We start from the raw sequence: 24,839 nt of genomic DNA on the forward strand, positions 1-24,839 counted from the left end.
TCACAGATTCCTAAAAGATAATTAGTGCACCAAAATAAGAAGGTATGTAGGCCTACACAAATAAAATGGAAATACCTAAACTGGTTAGAAGAGTTTTGCTTCACTGTCTGTTCAATTTAGATTTGGAATCCATTCTGAGTACAATACGTGGTCTTCTGACTCAGATTGGAGAAGAGCATTCAAGTGTGGTGTAGATTACATAGATGTTTAATATGCATACATATTTTTGTATTTCTTATGTATCTCATTTTAGTTTTCTATTTAACATATTAGTACAGATAACAAATTTGCTTGTCTTCTTTCCTGTATTGGAGGTTGGGTGTAATGGGTATTGAAATTTTATGAAGCTTGTCATCCTGGAGGGCAGTAATGATCTTCACTGACAATTAATGCCATTCAATAATAAATCATTTGCTGACTAAAAGTCCCTTAAAATCTTATAATTATTAAGCATATAGCTAACAAATACTTTTATTTGCCTAATAAATGACCTAGCTTATAGTATTTTTTGTTAGTTCATGTTAACTAAGAAAATATGCACTAATACTGGGCACAGTAACAGATGCTGTTCCTTAGACAAATCATTGTAGCATAGTGATTAAGAGTTGTGGTCAGATGGACCTGGATTCTAGTGATTCTACCATTTTATTGGTGTGACTTTGGACAGGATTTTTAAACTCTAGGTGGTTTAGTTTTTTCATCTGTTAGATAGAAATATTCCATTGTTCCAGCTCAGGCCAGAAACTCTGGGCCACCATTCATTTCTTTCTTTTTCTCATATTTTTCATCTAGTCAGTCAGCAAATTTGTGTACGTGTATGTTAGGGAGAGACATCCTAGCAAAAGCAGGGGCCAGTCAGATCACTTCTCACTACCATTAGTACATTTGTCAGAGCCACATCTCTTGTCTGGGTTGCTATAGTAGCATCTTAACAGATCTTCTCTACTTGCTGTTGCTCCTTCTCCATCCCATGACAGGCCATCCCCAACATATTAGAGGGATCATTTTAAAATACAACAGTCCAAGTCACTCTTCTGCTCTCTGAGTGAAAACACTTTTGTGTAGTATTTCATGGTAGAAATGTAGTGTAATTTATGTAACCATTCTCCTATTGATAGACATTTTGTTGGTTTCCTAAAGTTTTGCTGTTATAACTAGTGATTCAGTGAACATCCTTTTGTATATATCTTTGTGCACATGGTTGAGCATTTCTGTAGGATGGAGTTTTAGAAGTGCATTTACTGGTTTGATAAGTTAGAGTTTTCTGGAGAAATAGAACCAATAAAATATATATAGATAGACAAGAGGGGATTTACTATGGGAATTGGCTAATGTAATTATGGGAGCTGAGAAGTCCCATGATACGCTGTCCGTAAGATGGAGAACCAGGGAAGCTGGTGGTGTAACTCAGCCTGAGTCTGAAGGCCTGAGAACCAGGGGAAGTGATCGTGTAACTCTTAGTCTGAGGCCAAAGGACTGAGAACTGGGGTATGGGAGGCCACTGGTGTAAGTCCTGGAGTTCGAAGGCCTGAGGATCAGGATCTTTAGTATCCAAGGGCAGGAGAAGATGCATGTCCTAGCTCAAGAGAGAATGAATTCTCCCTCTTGCCTTTTTTTTTTCTTTCAGTTGCAAGATTAATAGAGTGAAAACAGAGCTCCCATACAACAGGAGGGGACCCAAAGGGGGTTGCCGCTCCCTGTTCAAATGCCTGAGTTTATATCCCAATCATTGTCCCTCCCCCTGTGCTCTCAAGCGATATGTGATTTGACTATTTCTTTACCTCCTGCTTTAGCCTAATTGTATTTTAGTGAGCCTCTTTACTACCTGATTGGTTGGGTGTGAGCTGAGTTACAAGCCCTGTGTTTAAAGGTGGATGTGGTCACCTTCCCAACTAGGCTTAGGAATTCTTAGTTGGCCTAGGAAATCTAACTAGTCTTGTCTCTCAGTTCCCCCTCTCAACAGGAAAAACCAAGTGGTGTTGGGGATGTTGGCCGACGACTGCTCTTAACTGCTTCCTGCTGAATTGGGGCATAGTAGGGGTTGTGCATTTGAGATTTCCTCGGGAGGGGTGCCTTCAATGTCATCAACATTGGAGCATGGGCTAGCAGGCCGGTCCAGGGGTCTACAGTAGATCTTAGTCATGGACTGCATCTGGGGTTCCATTTGAAGAACAATTTGTAGTTTTACAGCTTTGATTCTGGAAGAGACAAACGTAACAAGGAGGTTAACGATACAGGGATTGAAATGTAGACCTGAAGTGCAGGGGATTATTTCTTTGGCACACTTCACAGGCCCTGACTATCTGCTTGATAGTTTTGAAAAGGCCTGGTCTAGTAAATAATGATTTGGCCATCTGATGGGTGCTATCAATGCCTAAGTGAAAGGTCTGGTGAAGGGTTTTAAGTAATTTCCATTGGTTAGCTGCAGGCAAAGGTATTTTTCCTTCTTCAGTGGCTAGCCATCCTGAGGGGAGGAAGTGGTGTCCTCTTTTGGTTCCCGATTCTATTTCTTCTGTTGAATACAGGGGCTTGGTTTCCTTGAAGGGCTTACCCCATACAAGGGGTCCTCCTGTAAGCATTTCTAATGGAGGGTCCCGCCTTGTGGCTCTTTTGGCTTCAATATCTGCTTCGCGGTTCCCTTCTATTTCTCTTTTCTTTTCTTTCTGATGACCCCAGCAGTGTAAGACTGCCGCCTCTTTACGTTTCTTTGTACAGCCAAAAATAATCTCCTGATGGCTTCCTGATGTTTGATAGGTGTTCTCTCGGAAGTTAGGAATTCCCTTTCTCTCCGTATTGTTGCGTGGGCGTGGAGGACTAGGTAAGCATACTTTGAGTCTGTATATATATTTACCCTTTTTCCTCCTCCTAATTCTAGTGTATAATGGCACCTGTTTTTGCTAGGATGTCTCTCCCTAACAAAGAAGTGGGGCTTTCAGGCATAATTAGAAAGGCATGTGAAAAGAGTAAAGTTAGCCAGTCACAACTTAGTGGCTGGCAGAAGTATCTAGTGACTGACTGTCCTAGGACCCCTCGAATAGTGACAGATCTGGAGGACAGTTGTCCGGGACAGGAGAGTAAGACTGAGAAGGCCGCACCAGTGTCCAGGACAGTTAACCTCCTGGCCCTCAATGGTCAAGCGTACCTGGGGCTATGTGAGGGTGATGGCATGGGTTGGTGCTTGCCCTGGGCACCCTCAGTCCTGCTGCTGGATCATCTGGTTAGTGGCTTCTGACTCAGAGGACCTTCATCCCCTGGGGCAGTGGGCCTTCCAGCGATTCCCTTGACAAAAGGGAGCGGCTTATTCCTATTGGGACAGTCTTTTAAAGTGTCCTTGTATACCGCACTGGAAGCAATCCCCATTAGGCATTCAATTTGCCCAGACTTTCCCTGTACCAGAGACTCCAAAGTCCACTTGCCTGAGGGTCATGACTAAAACGGTAGCCTTTTTCTTATCCCGTTTATCCCGTTCTGACTACTCCTCCTAATCTGTGTTATAAAAAACTGAGGTTGCCAAGTTCAATAGGGTTTCGAAGTTTTGCTCCGGGCCTAAGGCAGACTTTTGAAGTTTTCTTCCAATGTCTGCAGTTGACTGAGTAATTAAACTTATCCTTTAAGATTAGTTGGCCTTCAATAGAGTCAGGCGACAGGGAGGTATGTTTCTCAGTGCCTCCCTTAGTCTCTTCAGAAAGGCAGTAGGACTTTCTTCCTTTCCCTGTGTTATAGTGGACATCATTGAACAATTCATAGGCTTCTTCCTACTTTTCCTTAGCCTTCTAGCATGCAAGTTAGCAAACGTCTGCGGCACCAATCTCCATATTCTGATTCTGCGTCCCAGTGAGGGTCTACACTGGGAACTGCCTGCTGACCTGTGGGGAATTTTTCTCTTTCCTCTTGTCATCCTGTTGTTGACCTGACTGAGACACCAGAGATAGCCAAACTCTCGGGCTGCAGTTATGGTGGCACTTCTCTCTTTTGGGGTTAGTGTCTGATCTAGCAGTAACATTATATCTTTCTATGTCAGATCAAAGGATTGCCCTAACCCTTGTAAAACATCAATATAGCCATCAGGGTTATCTGAGAATTTACCTAGGTCTATTTTAATTTTCTTCAAGTCTGACAGAGAAAAAGGTACATACACTCTGACTGGGCTGAATTCTCCAGAATACATCTTAGGGGCATTTTTGCCTTGCAGGGAGTACCTCCCATCTGAAAAAAGAACATAGAGATGCCAGCGCCCCTAGTCATTTTCCAATGAGCATTAGTCCTAGAGCGTCCTCTGTGGTCCTAATGCTTATTCCTTTCCAGGGTGTGTAACCACCCGTGGACCTCTGCTTGTCGGATTAGTTACACTCACCGATGTAGCAGTCCTGCACCTGTTTTCCCGCCTTTCTTGACCGCAAAGAAAGGGGTCCAGGCTGCTTTATTCTAGCGGTCCTTTACCAGCGTGCCCAACATTGCCTCTGTGATCAGGTGAGTTCTAGAGCTGGGCGGGGTTCCTGAGTATTTCATAACAACGCAGCTGCCCCATCAAGATGCATTCCCATAAACAACAGTTCTTACGCAAATTATTTTCAGAGAGGGTGTAGGTAACCTTTTGAGTCAGGATTGAGATACAGTTTTTGCCCACTAGGGCCTCTGTCCTTCTTTTCGCTTGCAGGAATATGCCCTAATTATTGATCTTAAACTTTTTGTTGCCCTGGATTAAGTCCTTTCGGATGTGTAATATGAGAGATGGCTCCTATTTATCCTATGTGCCTTTTTCCGTGGGTTACTGGGTTAAGGATTTTTGATAGGAAGGCTACAGGTTGCCAGTGGTCTCAGTGTTTTCAGGCTACGCCCTTGTTTATACTGACAACAAGGTAGTATTGGAGTGTTATAGGGTCACAGGGAAGACCTTCAATTATCAATTAAAGGTTTTAAATTTACCCTTTTAAAGGAATAGGGCACAATTTTTTCTTTACTACTTCTATGTCTCTTTTTCTCTCTCTCCCTCTTTTCTCTCTTTTCTTTCTCTATCTCTTCTCTCCTTGACTTACTCAGTTCACTTTCATCCTATTATGTTGTTGTAGACCCAGTTCCAGTTGTTAAAGTACTGGGCCATTAGTTCTAAGGCCCCGGCCAAGGAGCCAAGGGTTGGAGATTGTATTGCAGAGGGGTAAGCTGGGTAGAAATTGGGGGAGGAGAGCATCTTACACAATGGGAGAGTAATCTTCCTGCCATTTATAAACATGGGGCCCTGGCAACAGTGGTAGGGAATGGGTCCCATATAACTGCCCATGTCAAGAGCTGTATATCTAAACTGGGAGGGACACCAGGGACAAGACTCCCTGGGTTCATAGCCTAGATGCCTAAGGACACAGCATAGAGCTTCCTTATATCCCTTTGGAGATACAACTTGCTCTAATACTTGGGAAAGGAAATGAAAGTATGAACCATTAGTACCTAGGAGGCAAGGAGGATTGGAGGAAGGAGAATCAGAGATAAGGAGAATTTTGGGCTATACTTTCAAGAAAGTCATGGTCAGGACCCAGGAGGTATGGGTCAGAAGGAAAGGTAGGAGAGCATGCATGGGCAACTGTTGAGTAGAAACTTCTGGCTGTGGGAATTCGGGACAACAGCTTTCTGTCTCTAGTCGGTCCTCAGCTTCCCCAGGAAAATTGAAAGTGGAAGCTGGTTCCAGGCAGACCAACGTTCCCAACCCAGAAAGGTTGGGGGTTGTTAGAAACCCTTTTCCCAGATAGCCTCACACCTGAGTCTTAAGTCCGGCAGCCACGCTAATCATTTTTAACCAGCTGACAGGTGCCCGGTATTTTCTTCCAATTCTAAGGAAGGATAGGACAGAATAGCAGGTGAAAGTGGTCCAATATTACTCACTGCTTTCGAGGTCCCTTTGTGGTCGCCAAAATGTTACCTGGGGGGACTTGTTCTTAGAGTTCCCAAGATGGTGGTGGGCTGCTTCCAAGATGGCGGCAAGCCTCTTGTTCTCTGACCTGGGGTTCTTGGCCTTATGGATTCCAAGGAATGGAATCTTGGGCCACGTGGTGAGTGTTATAGCTCTATTCAGCTCGATTAGGACGAACCCCAGGCACTTAGCCCGTGCAGGAACAATGGCGAGCCTCCAGCTCAATTGGGAGTGGCAGTGGGCGCCGCCTCGCTGGATCAGAAGTGCAGTGGACGCCCTGCCGGATTGGAGGGGTGGAAGTCAGCGGCGGGTCTGTGACAACAGCAATCAGCGGTGGTGGACGGCAAGCAAAAGCTCAGTTCAAACCGGAACAAACACGGACCAGAGAGTGTGCAGTTGCAAGATTTAATAGAGTGAAAACAGAGCTCCCATACAACGGGAGGGGACCCAAAGGGGGTTGCCTGCCTTTTTTTTTTTTTTTTTAGGTCCTTCAAGGATTAGATGATGCCTGCCCACATTGGTGAGGGCGGGTCTTGTTTATTCAGTCTACTGATTCAGATGGTAATGCCTTCCTGAAACATCTTCACGGATATACCCAGAAATGTTTTAGCAGCCATCTAGGCATCCCTTAACCCAGTCAAGTTAACATGTAAAATTAACCATCACCATGCCAAGTTAAAATATTGATAGATCCTGCTAAATTGTATGCTATGTTAATCAGGATTCTTTCAGTAGTGAGCGAAAGAAACCTAGTTCAAACTAGCTTAAGCAAAGAAAGGGAATATAGTAACTCAAGTAAACGTAAATCTGAATGATAGGTCTCTTCAGAGATTGCTGGATTCTGCTATTAGAATGATGTCATTAGACAGGCAAGATTTCCCTTTGGAAGTTCTAGACTTACCTTATTTATTTTTTTAATTAAAAAAAATTTTTTTAAAGAGATGGGGTCTTACTCTGTTGTCCAAGCTGGAGTGCAGTGGTGTGATCATGGCCCACTGCAGCCTCCAACTCTTGGGCTTAAGTGATCTTCCCATCTCAGTCTCTGGGATAAATGGGACCACAGACATATGCCATCACATCAGGCTAATTTTTTATTTTTTATATTTCATACAGATGGGAGGTCTTGCTATGTTGTCCAGGTTGGTCTCGAACTCCTGGCCTCAAGTGATACTCCTTCCTTGGCCTCCCAGAGTGCTGGGATTACAGGCATGAGCCACTGCATTAGGCCTTACCTTATCTGTAAAGAGCTCTTTATGTATTCTGGATATTAATCCTTCGGTGTTATATGTGTTTCGGGTATTTTCTCTTCACTTTTCTTATAGCGTCTACTTTCTTTGTAATGCCTTGCAACCTCTTCCTCTTCACTGACTTCTTTCATGCATTTTGTGTGCATTATGAAGTCTCTCCTGAGGGTTTTCTGAGAAGTTTGCACATAATAAAATTCCTTGTATTGTGGAAATCATTTTATATCTAACCTTATAATTCCTAAGTAAAATATAGTAAGATGATATAAATTGTGTAAATGGCGTGGCGATATAATCTTGACATTTATTACACTTGTGATTGGCACGTAGTAAATTTGTCATCAAATTCTGGCTCAGCTGTTAAGAAAGATTCTGATCTTAATACTTAACCTATCTCCTCTACTGAAAACCTTGTGTTTTTACTTTCCCTGTTAGAGTCTGCAGAAAACAAAAATAACGGTCTACCACCCATCGCTACCACTTTTGTAAGAAGTAATAGGCAAGTTTATTATTCATAAGTAAAAAGACACTTTGTGTCAGCAAACATAGGGTGTGGTTTCATTGGCAGTGTTTGGGCCAACTCTTGTCATTGCTACACAGGCGTCAGTGGCTGGCGTTGGTTCAGCTGTGGTGGCTCTACTTCTCCAAGTAGTCCCAGGAAAGAACTCACAAGTTGTGAAAGACCTGAAGTGCTCATTGTATTTGTCCATTAAGAATGTGTTTAATACCCATACCATTTAAAGTTTCAGTAAGTAGATGAGAAGGAGAAATCACTTTGCCTTCCTTTTAGGGTAAAGAGACATTAAAGCATTAAAAACAGTGAGTAGGATGAGCCATTTCTTTTTCAGGAAACCCCCCTGTAGAGAAAGGAAGAGAGTGAGAAGGTGGTGATTGATGGTCCAGTACAAGGTAGATAAGATCCCTTTGCTAAAGCTCATGTATCAGTTTAAGGAAAGCAGTTTATCTTTGGAACTTTCAAAACTAATTTATAGTGGGTGCTGAAAACTTTCTTAAAATGGTACTTTGGAGACTTTACTAAATTTGTAACAACTTTGACAGTACTTAAATTGCGTATCTATCTGCATTTGTATTTTACAAAAATTTAGACTATATACCTAATTGTATTGAACCCCATTGAGAGTTGGTCCAGCTAATTTATCTTTGTTTCACTGTTACGGAACTTGAGCCTCAGAGAGATTTAAGTAATTGGCCCAAAGTGTAATCCATATTATTTCTGGCAGAGTCAAAATTGCAGCCTAAATCCAACTTCAAATGTTACCTTCCTGGTCCAGTGATTTAAAAGTTAGCTTACTACTTTTTTTTCTATAGGTAAAGTATTTCAGGATCTCAAATTAGTAGTAAATTGACTTCAGTATTTCTCACCTGTGTGAGAAGTGCCTTTTATTTTCTTTATTTCATAATCACACAGGAGATTTTATTTCCTTTTCCTAAGATGAGTGTGTATGCAAGTCACTAAAGGTGGCTTGCATTCAAGAAGTGGGAATTAAACTCTACTTCCTTGATGGAGGAGTCTTTACAGAAATTATTTGGAAGTCTTCTATATCGGAGATTTATCTCTTCTCTCCCATTAATTTATATATTTAGACATTTATATTTGCATGGACTCATTGTTACTTATTTCATACCTGTACTTTAGGTTACAATCCAATACAAAGTAATTTATTTTGTTGCTCATATTGTTTTGGTCATAGGATGCCCTTTCAGAGTGGCTCCTGTGTCTCTTTTGCATGTCCCCATTGTTTGTTTTTTGAGCACTTTTTACTTTTTGGACCTGTGGTATGCTCCAGACTCTTTGTATGTTTCCCACCTCAGCCCTGGGATCAGCCATTTTCATAAGAGCTCTGGTTTCTTTTATGGGAGAATGGTATTGAAAACCAAGATCTGAGGTCAGGCACGGTGGCTCACGTCTGTAATCCCAGCACTTTGGGAGGCCGAGTTGGGCGGATCACCTGAGGCCAGGAGTTTGAGACCAGCCTGGCCAACATGGCAAAAACATGTCTCTACGAAAAAAATACAAAAAATTACCCGGCTGCGGTGGCACGCCTGTAATTCCAGCTACTCGGGGGGCTGAGGCAGCAGAATCTCTTGAATCCGGGAGGTGGAGGTTGCAGTGAGCCAAGATCACACCACCGCACTCCATCCTGGGCAACAAGAGTGAAACTCCATCTCAAAAAAAAAAGGGGGGGGGGGAGCAAGATCCGAGGACTGAGTGTGCTTGTTGCTACTGAACTGTCATTGATTTTAAGCTAAACATGAATTCATACTGATGTCTGGACTCTAATCCAGAACCACATGGTTCATTCTAGCCTTCCCTCTTTCCTTAACTGTAATGTTCCTCTCCAGCAGTAAGAAACCTGGCTCGCAGATCTACCATCTGTTTATTTATTTGTTTGTTCTTCGTATTCATGTAGAATGGTTTCAGAATTGTTAATCTCTACTCCTAGAAACAGCTTTACCAACTAGACTATAGTGTTTATGTGCAGTTCTTTTTGTCTTTAGTCTGACAGTTTTCAGTCATAGCATCATTTATCAAACTTATATAGACCAGCATCTTTTTTCTCTATCTCTCGATGTGGTTATGACATATATTTGTATTCCAATTAGATTCTTTTGTCACAGTCTGCATTCTATTCTAGGATCCCCCTTCCTTTTACCTCTTGGTTGATTTTTTTTTTTTTTTATGTTGCATACATTAAAGTTCACTCTTTCTGCTGTAAGGCATATTATTTAAATGGCCAGGATTAAACTTTATCTCTTTTTTTCCTTTGTAAGTAGAGGAGAACATCTCTTCTTTATAACAGAAAGTTCCTTGGCCTCTGTAATATAACACTGGTCTACGTCTCCTACCTTTTAGCGATCATCTTTCTTAGTCTCCTATTGCATCTGTTGATTCCTTTCCCTGATGGGTACCTTCCTTTCTGCATTTGTACCAGGAGCACATTACTTTACTTTTTCTAACTTTAAGACATGGTTTAGTATATAGTAAGTCTAGGTATGCTTCAATGCTTGTCTTGTTCATTTTTCTAAATTCTTTGTTACTCTTACCTGCCCTACTGATAGAGGAGACAGCCAAATGCTGCCTAGGTCATTGTGCACCGGGAGCTTGCCTAAACATGCCCATGGGGGTGAAAAATTCCGTCCCTTAATACATGCACAGAAGGGAAATAAATCAATGTGGAGTGGCTCAGAATAAGGGGCTGCCTGTGCACTGGAAGAATGGGGTGAAGCCACCGGGAATTCTCGTCTTATGTGAGGGGAGGAGCCTGGTCTCTTCAGCTCATGTGTGGTGGTCTGCTATTCAATCTGTGGAATGGGAACCTGTTGGCAGGACCCCCTTTGTTAGCTGAGAGCTTTCTTTTAATAAATTCCACTCTCCTCACCTTTCAGTGTGTCCACATGCCTGATTTTTCCTGGTGGTGACATAAGAACCTGGATTTTAGCTGAACTAAGGAGCAAAAAATCCTGCGTCACTACCTTAGCCTTATCAACTTGAGTTACTTTATCAAGTATAAAACAAGCAAACAGCTCTACTGGCATTTTTATTAGAATTGTATTAAATTTATTAATTATTTTGGGAAGAATCAGCGTCTTTATAATATTGAAATTTCCCAGTTAGGAGCCAATCTACCAATGTCAATTATCTATATATATCTTTGTGTTCCTTGGTTTTCATGTCATTTGTATTCACAAAACTGTCAGGTTAATACATGAAATAAGGGTCATGTCTGACTAATCTCTGACTAATCTCAATAGACTACTTTGAATAAGAGTCAACTTCTGACTAATGTCTGAAACCCTATTTCTGTGATATGCCCTTTTAATAATGACTACCTTATCTTGCCAATTAGTTGTGCGTCTGTAAAGTTTGAGACTATTTTCTTTGAATATATGTACTTAGAAGCTGTTACTGTGATATTATGACTTAATTTACTTGTTTCATCAGTGAGTTACAATTACAAGAATTACTTGAAATAGATGACTAGTTAGGAGCATTCATTTCAATTCTGATACTTCAAGAAAATGTTTTTAAAAGTTTTTTTTTATTTTCTGTTTAGTTTATTCCAACTATCAGAAATGTCTTCACCATTCACTTTAGAGCCCATCCTTCTATAATGGGCAGTTGGAGTGTTACCAGAACCTTGGCTTTTTCATAACAAGTATATTTCAGAAACTTTAACTCATAAATTCCTTATTATATATCACTGTTTGGTTGTGTTGGAGTGCATTTTATTCTTTTAGAACTGCAGTTTTCATTAACTATTAGACCATAGTCTTAAGTTAGAAAAGGAGTATTTAAAACTGCCTCATGGTATTAGTTGAGTACAAGGAAGTAATGCTAGAGATTAGACCATTTCCCTTATGGAAATTTAAAAATAAAAAAATAAAATTGATTAATTTTTCGATAAATTCTGTTTAAGCAAATCTTTAGTGCTGCATCCTCCCCAGATTATTGCTTTTGTGTTACCTTTCAATTTCTGCCACTCCTTTTCCCTTACTCACCAAAAATTAGAGAAGAGAAAATAAGAGTGAGTGGGCAGGATTTGTGTATTAAGAATACCAAAGAGCTGTCCACATTGGGATCTCTGTAGAACTTTTTCTTGATTTTTCTAGAGTTTTAAATGGTGAAACCTGTCATTTATAAATTACTGACATTTTAATAGTTCATTAAATTCCTCTTGGAATCTTTGCTTTTTAAAACCAGGAAATAGAAGTAATATCTTCTAGTTGATGGGCTTTGATTCTTCCATAGATTCATCTGAAAACTACATTAAGATGAAGACCTTTGAAGGTTTCTGTGCTTTACATCTCGCTGCAAGTCAAGGACATTGGAAAATCGTACAGATTCTTTTAGAAGCTGGGGCAGATCCTAATGCAACTACTTTAGAAGAAACGACACCATTGTTTTTAGGTAAGTATGCTATTTGTGGTACCGTTGCAGTTTTTCATCATTTTTTTGTTAAACTAAGCTCAATTTTTCCTTCAGCTGTTGTAATTATAGTATGTTCTTTTGGCAACTATTATACCACTACTTCTTTGATTTTGAAACTGAAAAGATATTTTTAAAGGTTTTGGTCTTGTTTTCTATTCTTGGGTGGTAGCTTCTGGGACTTTGTTTATTTAAAGGTGCAAAATCTGTTTTGAATTGTAGGCACCATCATTGTTCTCAGTGTTGTTCTGAAGACTAGGCATCACTGAAATTGTAGCAATAGTTGCAAGGTTACCTGTGAATGTTTTATGTTTGCTTTTGCCTTTTCTTAGCATTAAAAAATTAAGAAGCTTTTATGGAAGAAATCACCAGCTAATACTTTAATGCCAGTTAATGTGTTGCCTGTATGGATCACTGTTCACACCTCTTCCATTAAAGACTGTTTTTTAATTCCTTAAGGATGACAGCCAAATTCTAAATGGCTTTCTTCCAATAACTGTCTTTTTTCTTCTTTTCCTCCTTTCTTCTATTCGATTCTATTTGTCTTCAGGGACATTGTGTCCCATAAAGTTTATGAGAAAATTGAGTCAATGAAGTGTTTGGAATAGAATCAGTGCATCTGGACTGTAGTTTTGGTCCTGCCACATGTAATTTGTATATTTATTTATTTACTGCATGCTTCAGTGTCCTCACTTATGGAATGAGAGTAATAGTACCTATCTGGTCTTTGTTATTGGGCTGAGAATAAAATGAGTTGTCTATGAAAGTACTTTTTTCCCTTGTGGACTTAAAAATATTATTTAAATTTATGTACTTTAGTAAAATTCATTTTTTTTGGTATAACAGTTCTGTGAGTTTTGATGTATTCATAAAATTCTGTAATGACAACAATCAAAATATAGAACCATTCCATCACTCCTCAAAATTCCATCATGCTGCCAATTTTTATCAATATTTTCCTCCCTCCCCCTGGCTCCACCCCTGACAGCGACTGATCTGTTCCTATCCCTGTAGTTTGCATTTTGCTGAATGTCATAGACATATAACATGTATATATATATATATGCACACACACACACACACCATATAGCCTTTGAGACTGGCTTCCTTTAACTAGTATGATACTTTTGAGATTCATCCATATTGTTGCATGTATCAATAATCCATTCCTTTTTGTTGCTGAATCCTATTCTATTAAATAGATGTAATACAGTCTATCCATTTATCAGTTGGATATTTGAGTTTTCAGTGTTCAGTGGTTATGACTAAATCTAAAAACATTTGCAGACAGGTTTTGTATCAATATAAGTTTTTATTTCTCTTGGGTTAATACTTAGGATTGGTATGACATATAGTAAATATGTGTTTAACTTTGGAAAACAAGTTGGAAGTTTTTTTCTACCGGTTTGCATTTCCTTCAGTAATGTTTGAGACTTTTAGTTGCCCTATATCCTTGTCAACATTTGCTATTGGCAGCTTTTTGTTTTTCTCCCTTATATTTTAGTAATTTTAATGGGGGTTTAGTAGTTGTTGTGGGAAGTCAGGGACCCCGAATGGAGGGACCGGCTGAAACCACGGCAGAAGAACATAAATTATGAAGATTTCATGGACATTTATTTGTTCCCCAAATTAATACTTTTATAATTTCTTACACCTGTCTTTACTGTAATCTCCGAACATAAATTGTGAAGATTTCATGGACACTTATCACTTCCCCAGTGAATATCCTCGTGATTTCCTATGCCTGTCTTTATTTTAATCTCTTAATCCCGTCATCTTCTTTGTAAACTGAGGAGGATGAATGTCACCTCAGGACCCTGTGATTGTATCAGCTGCACAAATTGTTTGTAGAGCGTGTGTATTTGAACAATATGAAATTTGGGCATCTTAACAAAAGAACAGGATAACCGTGATGTTCAGGGAACGAGAGAGGTAACTTTGAACTGGCCGCCAGCGAGCCGGACGGAACAGAGCTATATTCCTCCTCTTTCATAAGCAAATAGGAGAAATATTGCTGAATTCTTTTTCTCAGCAAGGAACATCCCTGAGAAAGAGAATGCGCCCTTAAGGTAGGCTTGTAGATGGCTCCTTTTAAGGCGTCCCGTCTTTTATGGTTGAAGCCGATAGGATGAAATAAGCCCTGGTCTCCTATAGTGCTCCCAGGCTTACTAGAATGGGAAAATTCCCACCTAATAAATTGTGATCAGACAGGTTACCTGCTCTCAAACACTGTTTCCTGATAAGATGTTATCAATGACAATGCGTGCCGGAAATTTCATTAGCAATTTTAATTTCTCCTCATCTGGTGGTCCTGTGATCTCACCCTGCCTCCATTTGCTTTGTGATATTGTATTATCTTGTGAAGTATGTGATCTCTGTGACCCACACCCTGTTTGTGCACTCCCTCCCCTTTTGAAAATCGCTAATGAAAACTTGCTGATTTTATGGCTCGGGGAATATCACGGATCCTGCCGACATGTGATGTCTTCCCCCGACACTCAGCTTTAAATTTCTCTCTCTTGTGCTCTTTCCCTTTATTTCTCAGCCCAGCCGAGACACTTGAGAAATAGAAAAGAACCCACGTTAAACATCGGGAGCGGGTTATCCCGATATCTAGTATCTCACTGTGGTTTTTATTTGCATTTTCCTAATTGCTGATGATGTTGAGCATCTATTCATATGATTATTTTCCATCTGTCCTTTTTTCCTTGTTACTTTTGTATTTAGACATTTTGTTTTGAAATAATTTCAGACTTATGGAAAGTTAAGGATATTCTGTACAACTACAGAGGAAGCATTTATTGAGGCTCAGCTATATGCAGTCTGTATTCTAGTTGCTTTCCTCAAGAAATCTTCTATGTAGAGGAGTAAAAAAAGTGATTTTACAAGTTTGAGATTTTAAAAGGGAGAATAATTAGTCACCCTTGAATGACAGAAGACTTCACGTGCACAGTGCTGTATTAACAGTAACAATAACATTTATTGAGCAGAGTATATACTAAGCCTTGTGTGGGTGTTTTACATGAAGTAGATAATTGGATCTTCAGTATGATTCTGAGACATGTAATATTATTCCCACTTTTACAGGTGAGGAAACTTTAGAATGGATTTAGGAAGAGAAGAGCTATCCTGGAATCTTGATCTTGCTGTTGTCTGTGTTTTGGCTAGAAAACTGATTCAGTGAACTATTAAAAACATGTTTATTGACAAAACGTTTCCTAATCACATACATTTGCGAAACACTATGTGCTATATCCTCCAGCATAGAAAAACATGAAGACATTACACATGCAACTTATTGTGCCCACCCAGTCTGAAGTATCCACTAATCTCTTTATGCATTCTCTTTTAGTGTCTTCATCACTGACTCCGGTTAATTATTGTTTATTTACTTCCCCCTTTACTAGAAAGAATGTTCCATGAAGGCAGGGATTTTATTCATGTTGTTCACTGTTTTAACTCCCAAACTCAGTTTAGTGCCTGGTATATGGTAGGCGTTCAGTAAATTATTTGTTCAATAAAAGAATGAAGGTTTCTGAGAAGACCTCTCATTAAACATTTGTTTAACACAGAGCTTTGAAACGTATTTGACCGTACTATTCTTTCGCTCTTGTTATCCAGGCTGGAGTGCAATGGTGTAATCTCGGCTGACGCAACCTCTGCCTCCCGGGTTCAAGTGATTCTCCTGCCTCAGCCTCCCAAGTAGCTGGGACTACAGGCCCCTGCCACCATGCCCGGCTAATTTTTGTATTTTTAGTAGAGATGGGGTTTCACCATGTTGGCAAGGCTAATCTCGAACTCCTGATCTCAGGCGATCTGCCTGCCTCAGCCTTCTGAAGTGCTGGGATTACAGGCGTGAGCCACTGGCCCTGCTGTATTCTTTTTCTTTATGGAGCATTTAGGAATACCTCAAGGAACATCGATATTCCATGGGACTATTTGAGAAATGCTATTCTGGCCACATAGTTTACAGTTTCAAATTATTATTATTAGAGTCCCATTTATGAAATTCAGTATTGTATCTACTTTTATTAGTATTTGGAGAAAATTAGAGATGCAGAGTGTTTAGGGGTTTATATTTTAACATATAGTTAACTGGAACTTTTTATGTTAATGAAGCAAGAGATGGGAAATAATTCAAACCAGTAAATAACTTTAAATTGCTTATTTTTAGTAGTAGGATTTATTTTGTTTCTTTGGCAGTGAATTTACCATTTTGTAAATGGTAAATTTGTATTGACTAATAAATAAATATTTTGTATTGACTAATACAAAATACTGTGCCCGACCAATATAGTATTTTAAAAAAGGAAAGTAGAGCGTTAGTGTTTGTGAAAACGTAATGTGAAAGGGCCAGGTGTGGTGGCTTACGCCTGTAATCTCAGCACTTTGTGAGGCTGAGGTGGGTGGATCACCTCAGGTGAAGAGTTCAAGACCAGCCTGGCTAACATGGTGAAATTCTGTTTCTACTAAAAATACAAAAAATTAGCCGGGTGTGGTGGCACATACCTGTAATCTCAGCTACTCGGGAGGCTGAGGCAGATGTTGCAGTGAGCCAAGGTCGCACCATTGCACTCCAGCTTGGGCAACAAGAGTGAAACTCTGTCTCAAAAAATAAATAAATAAATAAATATAGTGTGGAAGAATGGACATGTCTACATCTGTGTTGTGTGTGGAAAAAAAAGGAATGGACATATGAGTCTTCTGTGAGATAATACGGGCTTCAGTGTCTTCTCTGCCTCATGAATCATAGGACAAATTTTAGCACTCTGCCTTGGTCACCTTTACATTTTTTTATTTTTCAACGTGGGGTCTTGCTCTTTTGCCCAGGCTGGAGTGCAGTGGCAGAGTCATAGCTCACTACAGCCTCAAACTATTGGGCTCAAGCTATCCTCCTGCCTCAGCCTCCTGAGTAGCTGGGACCACAAGTACACGCCACCACACCCAGCTAATTTTTTTTTTAATGTTTAATTTTTGTAGAGTTGGGGTCTTGCTGTGTTTCCCAGGCTGGTCTTCAAGCGATCCTCCTCCCTTAGCTTCCCAAAGTGCTAGGATTACAGGCCTGAGCCACTGCACTTGGACAATCTGTCTGTCTTTTAAATAACCGTATAGTGATTCATGCTTCAGTCTATAATGGAAAAGTTTTAAAATTAAAACAATCCAAAATACTTCAAGGTTTGTATCAAACTACAGATAATTTCTAGATGAGAAAGAGTAGCTGGACCAGTTGGACTGGTGAGAAAGGTTCCTTTCCCATCTGTAGAATTATCTTCCAAAACTGAACATTGGAATATATTGTTTGAGGTATTTTGTTTCTCTCCCTCAAGGGAAGGCATACTCTATTACATGTTGTAGGACCTGTCCTGATGGCCCAGTTACCACCAGCCTATTGCTGGAGGTTATAGAATATAAACCCAGGGAATCGAAGGGTAGAAAGTGAATATAGAACTATGGAAATCTCCCAGGTGACCGGAAAAGTTGTTGACATGGGAAGTGTGTTGGATCTGATTATGATTGAATGTAAAGCTAAATGGAGGGACTCTAGAAAATCAACTACTCCACTGTTCGTAATGGGAATATCTTCCCTTCACAGAACTCACCAACATTTTAATAAAGATGAGCTTTAAAAGGGAACTCTTCAACTTGATGGCAGTAGGAATCAAAATGAGAAAACCTCATGAGAAAGGGGAAATGCAGGGAACATCTCATCTTTCTACATGAATATTGTCCTTCCAGAACATCTTTTTGCTAGCACACAGGTTAGAGTTTTTTAACAAGCAGTCTTGGCCGGGCGCGGTGGCTCTAGCCTGTAATCCCAGCACTTTGGGAGGCCGAGACGGGCGGATCACGAGGTCAGGAGATCGAGACCATCCTGGCTAACACCGTGAAACCCCATCTCTACTAAAAAATACAAAAAACTAGCCGGGCGAGGTGGCGGGCGCCTGTAGTCCCAGCTACTCGGGAGGCTGAGGCAGGAGAATGGCGTAAACCTGGGAGGCGGAGCTTGCAGTGAACTGAGATCCGGCCACTGCACTCCAACCTGGGTGACAGAGCGAGACTCCGTCTCAAAAAAAAAAAAAAAAAACAAGCAGTCTTGCTGCCTTATTTCTTTTCTCTACCCTTGCCTCGTCCTTGCCCTGCTCTCTTTCCCTTCCCCTTGCTCCATATCACATAATAAATATTCTAAGGGTAGGTAAAACTGCTTTGGAAATAAACTATTCTTATTGATAGCTATAATAAATTCTAAATGAAAAAGCCAGCTAGTTTTTAGGAAATAGATTTCCTTTTTATTTTGTTATATGTAGAAAACATTGGTAAATTGGAGGCTGAAATCTAAACCAGTGTGATTTCACAGAACACTCCATGGGAACTGCATGGTGTGCGCTTTTGGCTTTTGATGGATTGTTTTTCAGTTTTTGTTCTTCTGAGTTTGCTTATTCTGTGTAACCTTCAATATTAAACATGGCTGTAATATTTAATAAGAACCGCATGTTTTATAGTGTTGGGTGAGACTGCCTATTTCAATATTTCACTGTAAAATGTGTCATACTTCAGCTCACATAGCATATCCTTAAACTCTGACTCTGCTGACATATTCCAAAATTGAACAAACCACCATGTGATTCACTTTTCATTAGTGTCTTCATGGATAAGTGATCATTCATAAGGCTATTTTTTGATGTGCCAAGAATTTTGAGGTTTCACATTCGTATCTCTTTATATTATGTTAAGTAAACTTTGCTTTGGAGTTTTGTTTTTAGATTTTTCAACTAAAAGATTAATCATCTTCCTCAGGGATTGTCATGTAAGCATTTTTACTTGAGGACATGTTTTTTAAAATACGAGTTTGAGTTTTCTTAGATTAAAAGTATGGAGTTTACTAAAAGTTACATTTAAAAAGTGTTAATTTCATGTTCTGGTTTTACTTTTGTTTGTCTTTTTAGTTTTATGGTTCTTGATACAACTTTATATTTTATATTTCTTTCTATGTTTTAACACAATGTCTTTTTTTTTTTTTTTTTTTTTGAGACGGAGTCTCGCTCTGTCGCCCAGGCTGGAGTGCAGTGTCGCGATCTTGGCTCACTGCAAGCTCTGCCTCCTGGGTTCGGGCCATTCTCCTGCCTCAGCCTCCCGAGTAGCTGGGACTACAGATGCCTGCCACCACACCCGGCTCATTTTTTTTTTTATTTTTAGTAGAGATGGGGTTTCACCGTGTTAGCCAGGATGGTCTTGATCTCCTGACCTTGTGATCCGCCTGCCTCGGCCTCCCAAAGTGCTGGGATTACAGGCGTGAGCCACCGCGCCCGGCCACAATGTCTTTTAATTACTTTTTTTTTGAGACAGAGAGAGTCTCACTCTGTCACCCAGGCTGGAGTGCAGTGGTGCGATCTCCACCCATTGCAACTTCCACCTGCAGGATTCAAATGATTCTTGTGTCTCAGCCTCCTGAGTAGCTGAGCTTACAGGTGCCTGCCACCATGGCAGACTAATTTTTGTGTATTTAGTGGAGATGAGGTTTCACTGTGTTGGCCAGGCTGGTCTCAAAATCCTGACCTGAAGTGATCCGCCTGCCTTGGCCTTCCAAAGAACTGGGATTACAGGAGTGAGCCACTGCACCTGGCTTTTAATTCCTTAATGTAAGCAATTATGAAACTAGGATATTTATTATCTTTCTGGTTTTACCTTCATATAATTAAATATATTTATATAATGTGTTACTTTATTAGTCACATTTGATTAATAGATTTAAACCTCCAGCTTTTAAAGATGAGGAAATCAGTATCCTTATATTGTTCTTACATAACTCTCTTTCTCCCCCGACTTTTCCAACTTTTGTCAGTTATATTTGCATTGTTAGTGGGAACAACATTTTGCATTTTGTTCTGGCATCCTAAATCCATGATTTAATTTTATTCTTAGTTCTACAGTTAAATAGCTTAGAAGTTTATCACCAGTTATTTTGTCATGTTTTTTCCAGTCTTGTTTGGTTAGCTAAATTATTTCTTTAACACAGTCCTCTAACAGGACCTATGGCAATACTATTCCCTGAGGTTTTACATGTTCAAAATTGAATAATTTCACTGGGCACTGTTGCTCATGCGTGTATTCCCAGCACTTTGGGAGGCTGAGGTGAGAGGCTCACTTGAGGCCAGGAGTTCGAGACCAGCCTGGGCAACAAAGCGAGACTATCCCATCTCTACCAAAAAAAAAAAAAAGGTAAAAAAATTGAATCATTTTAATTGAATAATGATTCAATTCAATAATGATTCAAACTTGAACAACAGTTTGATCAGGTACAAAATCCTTGAATTACATTTCTTTGCTTGAGAACTTTAAAAATGATGATCCATTCTGTTCTAGAGTTGAAGTCTGAAGCTAGCCTAATTTTATTCTCTTTTTGTGACAATACTTTTCCATGTCTGTTCCTTATCAGCTTTCTCTCACACAGTGTGTGCCTTTTCAGTATGTAGACTTGGATATTTTAAATTTTAGTTAATCTTTCTGGAATTATATCTTTAAGTATTTGTTCTGTTATTATGGTGGTGTTCTTGGGCCAGTGTATTTACATGTTGGTATCTTATCTGTTTTCAATGTCTATTGTTTTTTCTCTATTTTTCTTTCTTTGTGTTTTTGTTTTACTTTTCCTGGTTTTTTTTTTTTAAAGCCTCTATGTTCCTATTCAGAAATGTCTATTCTCTCTGGTGTTTCTTCCTATTTCAATTTCAGTTGGATTTTTTATGATTGTTTTTGTTTTTCCCAGGTATTTTCTGAATTCATTAAATTATATCTTTTCCTGTCAGCCATTTTTTACTGAGCACTTGTATTTCAGTGTTGTGCTCTTTTCACAGAGACAGTTGCTTCCTTCACTTCTTTTTAAACATTTACAGCTGTAGATTTAGCTACAATTTTCATTTGGTTTGTGGTAATATTTTTCTGATGAGAGGTTTTTGCTTTGTTTTGTTGTTGGTCTATTAATTGTTTTTCTGTAACTTGTCTTCCTTTATTCTTGTATCTTTGTATGGATTTGTGCTGGTACCTTTGTGATAAATCATCTTGGGAATATGTGAGTTTTTGCTCAATTAGCTGCTTTCAGGAGGTGTATAATAGGGAGGAGGTAGAGGCACATTCCATATTAATGTGTCTAAATTCCTTTAGACTCAGGATTTTTGGACATGAATTCATTTAGCTAGTATCTTTCACTAGCCAGTGGGGTTTGGCAGCTGTGGGATTTTTGCAATGAAGTTTCCCATTTGTGGTAGCAGATATAGACCCCTTTTTGTGATTCTTTGTTTGGATCCAATCCCTCTGATTTTCCCATTTCAACTGCCCCAGAGAAGTTCCTGCTGCTAGCCTGTGCATTTTTTTCCTGGTACTTAGTTTTGTTCCTCAGAGGGAGCCTCTGACCTTTGAGAAGTGTTCTTTGCTAGCTTTTTCTAAGATGTGCAGCTGACACATCTGTCCTCTTTCTCACACAAGTACCCAGGATTGATCTTCATTCTTTTGGAGCCCCTTTTACAAATTTTGATCTGGAGTTCAAAAATCTAAAACTAGAATTATAGTTTTACTAAAAATGGAGAGTGTGTTTTTATTTTACTTTTCTTGCTGATTTTGGATTAATTGTTCTTGGATGATTTCTAAGAAAAGTAAAGGGAAATGCCTATATTGTGCTACAATATTAAAATTGGAAGTCTATATTCATTTTTAAAGTAAAACAAAAATTCTTGATTTCAGTATTTTTGTAATAATTTGATATTCTAGTGTATGGTAGAAATGAATAGACTAGACAAAATCTCCCCCAACCCCAGTCCATACAATACAATCTGTGTTCTAGTTAGGTGTACCATAGAGCAGTGTCGCTCAAAATGTCAGTCAATTTATATAAGAAGCTTGAGCCATTGTATAAATCAACATATTGGTTTCTTCATGAAGGAAGTCCTGTCTCAAGGAAAATGTCAGTTAAAGTATTCTTTGGGACATAGTTGTTTACATTCTGTTCAAAATGTCTTACCTTGTTGAGGACTAATATAACAGTTTGCACATTGACAGCCAGTTTGTTACAATGTTGAGTAGCCCTGCTGTACAGCATGCCATGCCTTTGTGGCTATCAACCTGGATTGTTACATGGTTAACGCAATTGTCTCTTCATTCTTTGTGATTACTAATGCCATTGGCCAACTAATGATATGTGATTATCATTGATTTAGTATGGCTAAAATGGAAATGTTGTTCCTACATAAATAGAGTCTTTGGGATTACAAAGTGTATGGACAAAGTGTATGGACAAACTATCCATACAAATAGTTTTTTGATAGGGAACTCCCAGAATATTTTGTTTCTTTAAGACTTAGTATGGGTCATTCTTACAGGGTGGATCTAGTAAGGAGAATACTGCTGTATGAATGCTTCAAAAAGTTGAATAATTTCTGAAAGTAGTAGAATTACAATGTTATAGCCCTAGAAGAAGGTGTAAGTTTAGGGATGTGTTATCTAAATCACATGTTTCTTGACTCTGTTGCTGAGGAGACTTACGGAAAAATAATCAATATATAATAGGATAGTGGAATTTTAGCTTTTTGTCTTTTAATACTTTCATTTGATCGAAAGATGTATTTTTCTGGATGTGGTTTCTGATGTCTAATTGGCCATTAGACTTCTCCCTGTCTGTTAGAAACCATGAGAAATGTCAGTGATAACATGGATAATTGGATTGGGATATTCGCCACAACGTTTTTGTTATATCCCTAACATAATGAGTTTTGCCCAGAAGGTCATGGTTTTTCCCATCAGTATGCATCTTTAAGATTGTTAGCCACTGGGCAGACGTGAAGAAATTTATAAAACAGAAATGTAACTTTTTATTATAATTTTTAAAAAATTCTATATATCAATAAAATACTACATTTCAGACTAAAGATTCAGGGCCAAGACATTGTAGGAATCTATCTGATTCCTTAGAGAGTGGTTTGAAATTATGTTTCTGGGCCGGGCGCGGTGGCTCACGCCTGTAATCCCAGCACTTTGGGAGGCCGAGGTGAGTGGATCACGCGGTCAGGAGATTGAGACCATCCTGGCTAACACGGTGAAACCCCGTCTCTACTAAAAATACAAAAAACTAGCCGGGCGCGGTGGCGGGCGCCTGTAGTCCCAGCTACTGGGAGGCTGAGGCAGGAGAATGGCGTGAACCCGGGAGGCGGAGCTTGCAGTGAGCCGAGATGGCGCCACCGCACTCCAGCCTGGGCGACAAAGTAAGATTCCTTCTCAAAAAAAAAAAAAAAGAAAAGAAAAAAAGAAATTATGTTTCTGTACTTGATGGGAAAGCCTCATTTTATAACCATTCTGATCATGAACTTTAGTTATGAAATAAATAAGTGGATAGTCCTACTTTGCTAGTAACATTCTTGCAATAGTGGAAGATTCTACATCTTTGCCGTTCACATTGCCAGAGTGAAGGGATGCAATTAACATATATCATCAACTGGAGTTGCGATGGTACTTTAATTGTTCTGCTGTCTTGGGTATGCATAAAGTGCTGGAAAAACATAAACTTGAGGATACCAGAATAAATGGACAACACTGGAAAAAAAATATCTGTCACAGCAATGGAGTTTCTTTTCTAGTGCCACCAGATGTCAGTATGAACACAGGACCAGAGAAATACTGCAGGAGATAAATGTTCCTATGAATGTTCTTTTTTGCTTCATAAAAGAGGTGGGGAAAAAAGTTTTACATAAACTAGGTATACAATGAAAAAATCATTTTACTGTTCAATTGTATAGAAAAATGAAATGTATAATAGAGAACAGAGTACATGTAGAACTCAAAAAAGTAGAGATACAATTAAAAATTCATATATAATTCTAATGTAAAATTGAATATATAGATGATCTCTGCAGAGCCAGCCAGCCTGCTGCTATAACTGGAGGAGATGGACAGCCCGTGGTTAAACTGTTCGTTACAGACTTACTGACCATGTTATTTTTTAGAATTGTTGTCAAAATCTGAGCCTCAAAATGAAAGACTAGGCTGGGTGTGATGGCTTATGCCTATAATCTCAACATTTTGGGAGGTTGAGGGGGGAGGATCACTTGATCCCATGAGTTCAAGACCAGCCTAGGCAACATAGCAAGACCTTGTCTGTACAAAAAATGGAAAATTAGGCATGTGGGTGGTGCATGCCTGTAATCCCAGCTACTCACGAGTTTGAGGTGGGAGCATCACTTGAGCCCAGGAAGTTGAGGCTGCAGTGAGCCGTCAATGTGTCACTCTCCTCCATCGTGGGCGACAGAGCAAGACCCTATCTTGAGAACAAAACAAAACAAACAAAAATATGGAAGAGTATATTTTCTAACTAATAGATATAAAACTCACCTCACTGTAATTTTCATTTGGTACAGAATTGTGTTTATAATTGTAATTTGTACAGAATTGTTATAGTAATTCCGTAGAACTCAACAGTCACATTAAGCATTTTTCTAAAAGAGCATTCAGTAATATAATTACATTTTTAAAAAGCCCCTTAAAAAATTATTCTTTAATGAATGCTGTATTAAACAATGATGATTGTGTACTATTTCTAGTTAGATTTAGTACTTACATGTGTGTATAGGTCTACCATATTTCTCCTAGATGAGAATCCCGTTTTGAGTTCTTGCCTTCATGAAATCTTCTCATGAGGCTTTGCTTTTAACTGTATTCAATATGTTACGTGACACAACTGAGTTGATTTTGGTCAAAAGTTTTGTGT

General features: G+C 39.2%; 2 protein-coding genes across 22 annotated transcripts in view; one reads left to right on the top strand and one right to left on the bottom strand.

Moving 5' to 3' along the window:
- Nucleotides 1–24,839, top strand: part of LOC102121007 (probable G-protein coupled receptor 75) — a 185,407-nt gene that overhangs the window by 94,175 nt on the left and 66,393 nt on the right. For all 21 annotated transcript variants that reach the window (XR_012422384.1, XM_065527093.2, XM_015433442.4 and 18 more), the window contains one exon: nt 11,918–12,076. Coding sequence is in view for 16 of the 21 variants with exons in the window: in XM_065527093.2 (XP_065383165.1) it covers nt 11,918–12,076 (159 nt within the window). In the remaining 5 variants the exon portion in view is untranslated. The remainder of the gene's footprint in view (nt 1–11,917; nt 12,077–24,839) is intronic.
- Nucleotides 1,221–24,811, bottom strand: LOC141408343 (syncytin-1-like). Its single transcript, XM_074011817.1, has 2 exons — nt 24,292–24,811; nt 1,221–2,198 (listed from the first exon to the last, which is right to left on the bottom strand). The coding sequence occupies exons 1-2, from the start codon at nt 24,366–24,368 to the stop codon at nt 2,006–2,008; spliced, it is 270 nt and encodes an 89-aa protein (XP_073867918.1). The 5' UTR covers nt 24,369–24,811; the 3' UTR covers nt 1,221–2,005.

The sequence above is a fragment of the Macaca fascicularis genome, chromosome 13 (genome assembly GCF_037993035.2).
Source record: "Macaca fascicularis isolate 582-1 chromosome 13, T2T-MFA8v1.1".
NCBI lineage: Eukaryota > Metazoa > Chordata > Mammalia > Primates > Cercopithecidae > Macaca > Macaca fascicularis.